We start from the raw sequence: 12416 nt of genomic DNA, 5'->3' as shown, positions 1-12416 counted from the left end.
AATTTGATATGTTCCAACTTCATTGGAATGAGGTAACACAATATGGCCATGAAGACGATTTCGTATTTTGTTATGATGGGAAACTGGGAGAAGATGTCCTGCATGACTGGCCCATGACGGGGACGGGCCCACTTCTTTATGAGGCCTATCGCCGAAGACCATTATATACCATCAGTCATTGAAAAAAGGAAGAAGATAATGAAACATCAATGATTTATTCAAGATCGCGACTGAAGAAGAGTGATCGATTTAAGCTTATTTTTCAGGGGTTCAAAACACTCTTTGGGACTGCCCCACATCAGCTGAACATTCCCGGATTGCCATTGGTCCGGGTAATTACGCTGGTGAAAATCTGAATGTCTTAGGCATCAATTAGGGTTTCTTGCCCTACTTCGAGAGGATATTCACTGAGGTGCTTTTAACAAATAAAACATGATATAGAGAGATGATAAATATGAAATAGCAAATGAATAGAAATATTCAACATTTTGACTTATTCACCAGCCCATTGAGGAAGTCCTGCACGCTCCACAGCGACCTTGGTTGCTTCATCAAGATCCTCCTTTGGCAAACCCAGCAAGCTATTGAGTGTGCCCTCGTTATGCTCAAAATCACCGAATCCATCTGGATAAAATGCACGTGTATACAGTTTCTTTGCAAAGCCGGAATGTTTACCTTCTTGGATTTCCTTCAGGCCCTCGGCAAGACGCTCGTCAGCTGGCACCTTGGTAATGTTCCAGTCTTCTGATTTGGTGCCAGTCACGCGGAGGAGGGATTCGAGCATTTCTGTCTGATTAATTGTAAAGGAGTTGATATACACGTCTTTGTTGTTCAGGCTTTCGAGGGAACCATCACCTCTACCACCTTCGGCGTTGATGGGTAGGCCGAGGAGAGCAGCTACAGCACGGCCAACCTAAGGAACGTCACACAGGTTTGCAACCCTTTTCTACGGGAAGAAATTGAAAAACTTCATACCTGTGGCCATGTCGATACAGATATCTTCGCTTCACCGTCGTCGAAAAAGGTAACAGAGCGATTGATGATGTCGAATCCGAATGCAGAGGGCATGGGCAGACTCCATTCATACCAGAAACCAGTTGAAACTGCAATGTAAGAGGAGCTCTTGAGTTCCCCAGAGCTTCACGAGCAGCGCATACGAAAAGTATTAGTCAACCGACCTTAGGATAAAACCCTATTATATCCCAATTTTTTTATCCTCCATTCAGAACTTCGATGTGGATTTGCCAAGTCTCACTTTTCATTTGGTAAAAGAGCATATCTTTAATGAGCTCATGAGCACCTGGGTATGTGGACCATTCATTCGGCAAAATCCATTGAACGCCAGCCTCGTCAGCGGCTACAATGAGCTTGACCTCATTGCTCAAGGCGAATGCCCCTAGAGTGATGACAAGTGCGTCTTGGCCTTTGAGAGCCTCCACGATCGTTTCCGGTTTTTCGTAATCCACAACTTTGGGGATTACCCCTTCAGGTAATTTGCTCTTACTGTCGGGGCGTGTAATGGCTGTGACAGTATGCTTGTCGGTCCTAAGGAGAGCCTCGGTCATGAATTTTCCGGAGTTTCCACCTGCCTATGATATGTAGTGACAGAAACCCAGTATTTGACTTACTCCGACAATGGCCACTTTAGTAATGTAGTTGCTTGTTACTTTGATGGCAGCTAGAGATCGCTTGCAGAGGGAAGGTTTGAGCAAAGTCGACCGAACGGGATCAGACAATTCAATTCCTCATTTGTATTCGTTAAAGATTTTAGAGACATTATCGTATGGTATAAGCTGCCTTTATATAATATTCTCAATTGCCATTTCGCTGCCTATATCCAGTGGTCATTTGACCGATCTCAACAACCTTGAACATTAACTAGCCAATCCCCTCATCAAAATATGCATTTCTCCAGTAATTTTAGAACATGCTCTCGTATAGCAAAATATACGAAGCTTTGAAACAAGGAAGTGGATTACAAAGATTGGATCTTCGTCAGATGCTCATTGTCCGGAAACGGACGAAACTGGCCGTTAGGGTTATCGATGGTGGACTATATTTCGTCCAGTAGGCAGGTGAAGGAAAGTAGCATGAGCTGTATTCTAAGTCTTTCTACTTCGAGCGCACACGTTTGCATTTTACTCCGGGAGGGTTTGGTAAGTACAGCTACCAACACCATCAATATCCTGATCTTCGTTTTGAATCCGGTAGCACTTTATGATGACACTTGACCCCCTCTTATAGGCGGCTAGCTCACATGATGCCAGAAACTTGAGACATTGCCTTGCTGGGCCTTTCATTTTACCGCCGTTACAGGGTCTATTCATGTCAACAAATCATGATACGATAACAGTACAGTAGATACAGATAAAGATATCTTGTCAAAATAGCACCAATAGAACCCAAATCCAGTCACAGCATAAGACTCCGAGTCTAGAATTTATGTCCGTGGGTTTACATCCATGGATAGATGTAGAAGTTCACCTGGATAACGCACGAGAGACGAATTCTTAGGGTTAGTCGACGTGACTTGTATCAGAATCACTGGAAGTTACCTCTTCTACAGGCAATATATGCATACATGACGCCACCAGGTTGCGCTAAAATTAGACTTGAAACTGATATTAACCGGAATCCCATCTCTTACATCCGGATGCTTGAAGCAGTTCACTAGAGCTGCAAAAGAATAGATAAGCTTCTCAAAAGTGGTGCATGAAGAGGAAAAAAGGCAAATCAAACCGTTTCCCAAAGATTGTTGGATAAGCGGTTTATCGGCCTTCCTTAAAAGAGCAAAATGCACCGGTTGTTGCCCGAAGTCTCAAGGTGAAGCGGTTCGGGCATCAAAATGCATGAGGCTGACTAGATACATGATACGCACTTGAAATCGGTAAGCCGGGCCCACGGGAGATGTTAGCTCGCCAGCCCTACAGGAAGTCCAGTGAAGACATGCCGATTAGTCTGTCTAGGCCGTAAATACGGATATGAGTTCATATTCTGCTCCTTTATATATTGGCTTGAAGTTTACAGGACCTTCTAAGTCATTCGGTCATGATTTTGAGGCTCCTTTGAAGATACCAACTGGGCTTCAAGGACAACAATTCATCAATCACAATACAATCGTAGATGAGAGAATGGCCAAACAATAAGCAGGGGTGACTTATATTATGGGCAAGCGAACTGCTAGGCAGCTCATGAACACTGGAGCTTGCACATTTATTTCCCAATCAGGAGATAAAAGCCATCCATGTGTACCTAGGTGACTGACGATGAGACACCACTGATTGATCCCCGGGCCCGAGATTCTCAATCATCCAATCCCACTCCATAAGACAATGGGTACGTAAGTAGTACATCAATGTAATCTAGGCACCTTCCTAATTAAGCAACAATTCGAACTCCATTCTATCCAGGAACTTGAAGATGCACTTAAATTCGCATACCATCAAAATCTTTACAACGCATAGCTCGCCATCATCGATGCATAGAATAAAACTGACTTGTTTGCATTGCAGTATTGCACTCTGTTATCTCATGCCGGTGTAATTTGATGTAGTTATTTATGCATCTCAACGAATTCGTCAACCAGGTCGAGCACGTTGTTCCAGAAAAACCACGATTTATTGACTAGCTTCGAACCACCCTGCACCAGAATTTAGAATTAGTGCTGTACTTAGTACTAGATTCAACGTAGGTTGCTGCGCTTAATGATGGTCGACCTAATATAGTTATAGGAACGTATCTGGCTATTGGTGGTTGACATGCATGTCGTTGAACAATTGGAAGCATCACTTTGAAGAACGGTACCTACCCACGAATCTCAATGGATCCCATGCGATTTTAGCATATAAAAAACTGTCCTAACTGGATCTTCAGCATGTCAAAAACATGAAAACAATTGCTGACGAGCAACGTTTCGCTCTTTAGATTCCTCTTTGATACGCTCGGTCTGCGATGTTGCATGGGGCCAAACGGCCTCGGGTCGATTGCTATATCCGAGTCATATTGACCCTAGTGATTGGGAAGGGAGGAAGTCGTTATTATCGTGCTCTAGATTAGAGATATTAACCAATAGAGTAGTATTCACCCGCGTCTCATGGACTTTTTGTTGCGATAATTGTTGTTTGGTAGAATTAAGAATGATAAAATTGGTGGAAAAGTGGGTCGATCGGACCATCCCGCGTCGGCCCGCGATCGAGCCATCCTTTGATTTTTGACAACTACGTAACTTACCGTTTACACAAGCTCATACGATATGGACTATATCTTCGTAAAAGCTGGCCGCGATTCAATCACCGACTGCAAGATAATACAACGTCTCAGTGAGCTCGAAACGACAGCACAGGCTTCACTATCGTGAGCGAGCTTCTCGATGACAACCTTCCTATTTCGATTGGAGGGAAGGAAAAGAGGGGAAAGTAAAAAAATCCCCCGAACATGCCAACCGATGTCGGGGCTCTCTCTTTCTCTAAACAAGTTTAGATGCAGCACTGACAGAACATTGAACGATTTAACCCTCTTCTTTTTTTGTTTGTTTGCTGTGCGGTCGGCGGGGCTTGTTGGTTCATGGCTACATGGTGCATGGAGGGCACTCGCATTGAACCATAGGGCCCCAGTCAATTGGAGCCACGCATAAGGCTAACGCAACATGTCACATCGATCGAAGTTGGCTATATTCATAGTATTACCAGTTGTCCCCCATCGCTGAAAAAAATTGCCCTTCTATTTGCAACGCAACTATACAGCCAACCATCCAATGGCACCAGCAACTAATATTTCTGTACAGAGATAGCCCTTTCTCATTCCTGTTCGAGTGACTAATTCCTTACCACTCGATGGTGGGCTCTTTTTGGAAAGAAACCTGAATCTTTCTGTTAGTGGGAATTCTGAACAGGGACATCGGAAGATGAAGGAAGGAATGTTTTTCAAAGTAACCCGAGGAGGTGACAACCATCAGACAAAACCCATGTTGTTTCCTTCTTTGTTCTTGATATTAATAATCCTTGGGGTGGCATATTTCGGATGCATGGAAGGAAATCCAGCTCTAGCCATGCACCTAACAGATTACTAGATGTAACTATGGCGGTTCCGTTCGGACCATAGGTGTTGCAAGGAAGACTCGAGCGTAGAGTAGAATATTAAAGACGAGCATTCCGGCTAAGTTTATTATGGAGTAGCTAGAAGTGATGTATTCAAGTAGGAGCATGTACGATCGCATTAGTTAGTCCAATCACTATCCTTCGTCTGCCCTTCTTCTAATAACGGCCACGTCGGATGCGCGGGGATACTCGTTGCGAGATCAGCATATCGGGTCGTCTCTTCTGACTGTTAATAATTTAGTTTCTCAGATGAGAGACTCGTTTCATTTTTCCTTCCTTATTTTCCTGGCACAATCTCACACAAATTCCAAGATTCTTGACAAGGACTGAAAAAAATTTTCTACTGTAGGCTGTGCTATTTGTGCCCTATCAACTATTTGCTCTAGGCTGTGTCCAGGTACACCCAGACCAGCCGATGACACCAGCGCCCCCTGGTCAGGCCGCAGTGCAGCACAGGCTTTAGAGGGAAAAAAAAATTATCGCACAGTGAAATACTTTATGCCAGCCAAACATACTGCAACAGCAAAACACCATTCGTTGCAACAGCATGATACAATCACTAATCGAACGACCGCAGATTTTTCCACATTGCTATTAGAGGCTATACAGCCCTACGATTGCTGCCTAGTCATCTGGGATTAATCCTGTTACTCTAGAAACGCGCTGTTCCTGACCCGAATTAGCGGTCAGCTTTTCAACAACATCACCACGAGCAAGAAAAATTTTTTTCCTGTGTGATTGCAACAAAATTTATCCTGCCTCTGACTTATTGGTCGTCTACTGGTAGTCCGTCACAGTCGAATTTTCTTGGGTATTGCATTCGCCCATGCAATTGTTGCACTAGGCCTTCCAGCCGCCGGCCGCATCTGACCTCTAACATTGGCATTGGCAGTGACTCTGTCCTACTTCTGTGTGTTTCTGTGCTACTGAGAATTCGGTTCGGATTCCGATTCCACCAAGTGAACGCTTCGCTCGAAAAATCATAGATCGCTATATAACGACATTGACATAATAGTGCTGCATCATCGTTGGTCGATCCGCGCCGGAGCCATCACATCTCGCTCATAGGCCTCCCACCTCGTCTCGCCTCTTTATATATTTACAGGCCGCTACGTACCCCTTGCGCCTCAGCTCTTACCGACTAAGGGGGCCAAGGGGTGAACTCCCCTTCGGCGTCTGTATTTTTATCAATTCGGATTTCTTGGCGAATCCCATTGTCGACTTCGGCGAAATCTCATATTCATCTGCCTTTTGACGCGGGCGCCTGCTGCCCAGTTAGATTCCCATTCTTATGGCCGCGAACTGCTGAGTTTTGCCGATTGTCCAGGTCCCTTGTGCGTGCTAGCGGACGCGTTTGAAATCCAAACCTGTTTCCTGGACAGTCGAGCCCTCCATGGCAATCACTATCCGCGACAACTCGACCGGTAGTTCTCATCGGGGATTCTTCAATCCTCCCCGCGACCACGAGCTCGAGACACGATCCGAAAGCGTGTCGCTTCCTCCGACCGTGCCGAAAGTAAGTATGTGGCATCGATTGGGTTTTGGACGATGGCTTCACCGTGACGAGCATACATCCGGATCGACTTCCCCCACCAACGATCACCGGGAGAACATATCGCGGCGTCTATCTAGAAAAGTAGGCGCCGTCGGTTTGCCTCGACCCGCGACCTTTCGACGTCAAAATTCCGAGCGACGAGATCGATTAGCACCCATCGAGTCAGAACATCGCCGGACTCAATCTGCGGATCGTCGTCGGCCATTGAGTATACCGCGAACAGAGTCACCCGCACCCATAAATGTTGCCCGTCTTTCTGCGCCTGAGGTGGGATCATGGAGCGAACAATTATCTGCCCTGGCACATCGAGATGACGGTTCGGCTCACGAGTTCTTACCGGAGACGGCCACTTTGTCTCATGTCGATTCGACGCCATACAATCGTTATGACAATGCCAGTATACAACAAGAGCCCGTGGATGACGCGCTAGAGCAGGAATTAGAGAGGAAATGGATTCTAAACTTGAGCATGCACTTTCGAGATAAGTCCGAACGGGAAAAGTTCTTCGTGACATATGCAGAAAAACCAAATCGATGGCGGAGAGTAACAGTATCGTGCGATTACCGAAACGCTCCTCCAGACTCTTTGGAACAGGATTTGAAGGAATTACATTACCAACGGGATAAAAGTGCTCGTATCTACGAATCGATTCGAGATTCGCTTCCAGAAATCCAATTCTACGACACAGTCACAAATCTCAAACTGGAAACGAGTGATGGTCGATTGCATGTACATGTGACGGAAGACGTCAACGAAACTATCCCTTATCCACCTGTGTCCAGCGTTCGCCATCTGGGTAGTCGTCTTATTCCGGAGCGTGATCTCATGTTCAACTCTCATCTGTCTGGTTTCGTTTACAAGGTTCAGCTAGACGGCAAGGCTTATATCAAGAAGGAGATACCAGGTCCAGATACCGTTGATGAGTTTCTTTACGAGATCAACGCACTTCATGCGTTATATGGTTCACAAAGTGTCATACAGTTCGAGGGAATCATTGTCGACGACCGTCTCGAACGCGTCAAAGGGTTGCTGATAAGCTATGCTGAACAAGGTGCTCTAGTGGATGTGTTATATGATTTTCGCGGCCAATTGCCTTTGGCGCGCAGAGAGCGATGGGCTAGACAGATTGTACAGGGTCTGTGCGAAATCCATGAGGCCGGCTATGTCCAAGGCGATTTTACATTATCGAACATTGTCATCGACGGAGATGACAATGCTAAAATTATCGACATCAACCGGAGAGGATGTCCTGTGGGATGGGAACCACCCGAAATCGCCGCCAAAATAGAGAGCAATCAGAGAATATCCATGTATATTGGGGTCAAGTCGGACCTTTTCCAACTGGGAATGACATTATGGGCGCTTGCAATGCAAGAAGATGAGCCAGAACGTCAGCCACGACCATTGTTTATACCGATTGATATGAAGATTCCCGATTATTATAGGAGGGTCATCGCTCATTGTCTCAGTGACCGCCCAAGAGATCGCTTATCCGCAAAGGAGCTACTAGCCATGTTTCCTTCCGACATGAAAGATCATGAACACCCTGTTCATGCCGTTCCACTCCCATGGCGCGCTTATAACAGTCCTAACGGTCCTCCATTCTACGATTCACTCCAACATGACGTTCCTCAATCGGTTTGTCTCGATGGAGATCACCATGAGCACGCTAAGCATCCAAGTGTGGTGTATGTAACGCCAGCTGAATACGAATCAGAATCCGACTTTCCTGAAATTGACTTTCCTCCTAGGGGTCGTCGACCGTCAACCCATGGCCTTCCTCCAAGCGATTACCAACCCTCGACATACATACCATCAAGTGCTTCACCCAACCCGGATGGTCGTCGCTCCATCTCACAGAGTGATTTCGAAGTTAATACCAGGCCATCTCCAGCTATGCTAGCTGAACCACGATTCGAAGAGGTTGAGGTCAATGGCACTCAGTACTTGGTCAATCCGGAAATGTTCACCCCAGAAGATCTTGAGGCTCTGAGAGACAATACTCACGAACCTCATGACTCGCAGGAATTGGAGAGTGGGAGAAACTCTGATATAAACCGTGCTATGGTTCCGTCTTCGGTTTGTGAAGGTGGCAAGGATGCTGATGTTGATCGAGATGTGACTGTGCAATCACACGGAGCCAAAATTGAGAATCATGAGGATACTGGAAATCGTCAGAACAAAAGCGTAGTGGAAGACATAGCTGCTATGGGCAGCCATTCGTCGGCGCCGTTGAAGCATGAACACACGCAACCCACAAGGAGTCTGGAAAACCAAATCATCGAACCCTCACCCGCCAGCCAGACATCAACAGTTCCAGCGCCACAGATAAGTGCACCCGAGCCTACACAGGAGACCTGGACCAAAGAAAGTGCAACCTACATCTCACCAGGTCTTGGTAACACAATTCCGCAAGACAGATCACTGTTTGATTCAAACTTGACCATTAATCCGGCCCCTCCAAGGACAACGGCCTCTTCCACGGCATCATCAATAACAGCATCAACGAGAAGACCAAGCTCACTGTTCTCTTCAATGCTCCCGATCAACCCGGCCCTTACCCAGCCAACTCCATCACGACAAACACCGACACCATCAAGAAGGAATTCTCTTTTTGGTTCATTATTACCCATAAACCCGGCATTGGCACAGCCAGCACCGTCACGACCAATATCAAGACGAAATTCTCTTTTTGGCTCAAAGTTGCCAATAAATCCGGCCCTTCAACAGACAGCGTCAGCAACATCAAAGTCCGCCAGGAGTGAGAGACCGTCGAGTACTATGAAAAGACTATCCTATCTCCTCGATTCGGTGTTACCTATCAACCCGGCTTTGACGGTCAAACGACGGGATGGAATGAATTCGAACACTTTCTAATCTTTAAGCTCCCTGGCCCTCGATCGTCAGCAAATAGTTCCTCCTATTCCAAACGTGCTTATATTAACCGCTCACTCGACGAAACCACGCAGCAAACACATCTGGGACATTATCAGTATACAAGCATATTTCAACAATGAACAAAAGTGACCAAATCAACATCGTTAAGCCTCGACGTCTTCATTCAACATTGGGTTTTTGTTTTTTCATCAAATTCGGCGTGATCAATAAAAGAAAGATAGCAGCAGCGCATGCTCTTGAGGAGTTTTGATTTTACACATGACCCGAGATACCTTTTCCTTTGTTTTTTTTCTTTCGCTTCTCGTTGGAATTATCATTCTGGGACGTTTTCGCATTTAGACTTATGACTCGTTTTTGATTTAACTCTCATTCTTCGTTTCGTTTGGCAATTCGGCAAAAAGAGTAGGGAAATAAGGGAATTGGAATTGATATATGGCGGGCGCTTGGGAATTGCATTTTTTTTAATGGAGATCCGCTTTTGTCAAGTTGTTCATGACACCTTTTAGTTTTTGGCGCCTCCTATTTCATCATTTCTTAATCCTTCATTATTTTGCTGTGTTAATATCCTCTTTTTCTCCCTCCTTTGTCTCGTTTTCCCAGCCTGTTTCTGTTCATGTGCCTCAACGATTTCAATTCTTCCTTCTGAGTGTTTTGATATATATAGCATTTTGATTTGACTCTTGATTCTTTATATCCGCTATCCATCTTCCTCTATTCATTCATCTATTGATCATGCAATCCACCCATCCATCCATCCATCCATATAACGACTTTATGACCATTTCCTTCCATTCTCTACTCAGCTGTTCTCGCATTTGGTTTCAAGGTTTCCCAACGTTCCTATTTTTGTCGATCTTGGTGCACACATTCAATACACACATAATACCTATGGTGCAAAATCGGTCTAGTCTTGACATGAGACACATTTCCTTGGGGTTCCAGGTTTAATGATGGTGAGATTTGATAATATGGACATGTTCTTCTGGCTCTCCAAGGTCTTTTAAGGTGTTAGTTTCATGTTATATATATACAGATTTGACTATATATGAACGAAATCTTCATTCTTCTTGTCTAAGTACCGATTTTAAGATTCTTCAATGTGTTGAGTGAAGCTCTAAGGTTGTTGGTAGTAAATCCTCAGGTGCTCTTCATCAGGTAGTAAATTCCAATCATATCTCCCCGTGGAATTCAGGGCTCACAGGATATTTTCCTACCTATATATCTGCTCATGTAATGTTGCAAGTCTGAGAATTCGAGACATAGAATCAGAACGACAATGCATGATTCCTGTCTTCCAAGTTGAGGTTAAACTCGTTGCCTTGGTTCGCGTGGCTTTGGCCTCATAGAGATTAATCTGCGAAGGGGATAGTACTTTCGAAGAAGTTGCCCAAGTTCTCCAATATTGAATCTTAGAAAGTAGGAGAAACAAAGATCGCGTTTCAATTTTCCTCTCGGGGTGCCACTTCTCTTTCATATTGTTCAGAGGCTGAGGGAAAAGAGAGATTCCAGATATCAGTATGGCTGAACAAATTGGAGCAGGATGATTCTTTTGCATTCAGTCTCCGCTTTTCTTTGAATCGATATGCAGTTTCATGTTGGCAGCAAGATTTGCATATCGAGTACGGTAGAACCTCGCTATAAGAAAAGGAAGGCCTCCCCTTATAATCACATTCAAATTGTTTTCAAAGCCTATTTCTGAAACAAATCATTAAAAGAGCTAGTCTATATCAAATTAAGCCCCGTAATAACCCTACTGAGTGGACGTGGTGCTAAACTGTAATATGACTAGGGTACCTGTACGATACTTGTATGTACACCGCACAAAAGTACAGGTAACAACTTGCCCACAGTATAAAACGGTGTACTCAACAGCATTGGGGTCACTAACAACATGATCCTCGACGGAGAGGAAGAAAGTACGTGTGATTGATTTAAACATCATAAGTGTCATACTTTGCCAACTGCTTATGAAAGACTTCACAGAGCTGTCTCCCATTTCTGCACCGACTGAGGCTGCCTTTCGCCAGGATGACTCGTCTCCCGACATGCTTACAATAAGCTCGACGTAATGGAGACCAAAAGCAATAAACGATTGAGCCACAATTTGCACAAGAAGTCCTAAATAGTCGTGTCGATATGTGAACTGGGTAGCACCGGGATACGGAACGTAAACGATTGCAGAGTATTCCCAAGCGTCGAAGGCACCGTCAATTACCGGCTCTTCTTGGTTTTTATAAAATTTGTGAGCTGCGGAAGCAACGATTCCCAATACCCCAGACCAGATTGCGAAAGCTCCGAAATATGCCCACACAATATACCGAATGCGACAAGCTCCAGGGAATACCGATAACATGGGATGCTGCCGTTCCTGGGTCCTGGAGAGAGAGATTCCCACTTGGAAGCTATGCATCACCCCAGAACTTGAAATATTTACAAGCTCTACTAATTCACAAGCTTTACTAGGACGAGGAGCTCTATTGGTACGGCCTACAACACAGAAAGGGAGCTATAAATCTGGAGAGGAAATGCTGAGATGAAAGACTATGACAACTGTTTCAAGCCAAGTGAAAATGGCAGCAGAGTCGCTCGGGTTATGGGAAGTTGAGAACTGCTAAGCCGGACCTTATAGAAGCTAGATAGGGCCATCAGAATATTGCGAGATATTTTCTTCTGGTTTAACGTCTTCAAGATCTCTCTATAGGTAGAACAAAATACCTGGGCCCCATCCACTTCAAGGAATCCAGGCAAACAGAAGGAATGATGGCAAATAGCACCTGGACTGGTAACTTCAAGAGGATCAAAATACTGGAATTTCAAACAGCTTGCTTAAGATTCTCTTATCCTACACTCCGTATGAGTACGGCATC

The 12416-nt window shown here is 45.0% G+C and overlaps 2 protein-coding genes across 2 annotated transcripts, besides 1 other annotated feature; one reads left to right on the top strand and one right to left on the bottom strand.

Moving 5' to 3' along the window:
* Positions 1-493: 493 nt before the first annotated feature.
* TSTA_039360 (uncharacterized protein) lies at positions 494-1777 on the bottom strand (the record flags this gene model as incomplete). The annotated part of the gene is made up of 5 exons (XM_002481125.1): positions 494-913; positions 976-1103; positions 1256-1589; positions 1629-1678; positions 1735-1777. 5 exons carry the CDS (start codon positions 1775-1777, stop codon positions 494-496), a joined length of 975 nt encoding a protein of 324 aa, XP_002481170.1.
* A 4712-nt stretch (positions 1778-6489) lies between these two features.
* Positions 6490-9416, top strand: TSTA_039350 (Protein kinase domain-containing protein; the record flags this gene model as incomplete). Its single annotated transcript, XM_002481124.1, has 2 exons — positions 6490-9077; positions 9152-9416. 2 exons carry the CDS (start codon positions 6490-6492, stop codon positions 9414-9416), a joined length of 2853 nt encoding a protein of 950 aa, XP_002481169.1.
* Positions 9417-10286: 870 nt separating this feature from the next.
* Positions 10287-10312: a microsatellite.
* Between the last annotated feature and the right edge of the window lie 2104 nt (positions 10313-12416).

This window comes from Talaromyces stipitatus, genomic scaffold, assembly GCF_000003125.1.
Source record: "Talaromyces stipitatus ATCC 10500 scf_1105507295541 genomic scaffold, whole genome shotgun sequence".
Lineage (NCBI taxonomy): Eukaryota > Fungi > Ascomycota > Eurotiomycetes > Eurotiales > Trichocomaceae > Talaromyces > Talaromyces stipitatus.
The sequence above is the reverse complement of the archived record's forward strand: the minus strand, read 5'-3'. Positions and strand labels throughout refer to the sequence as shown.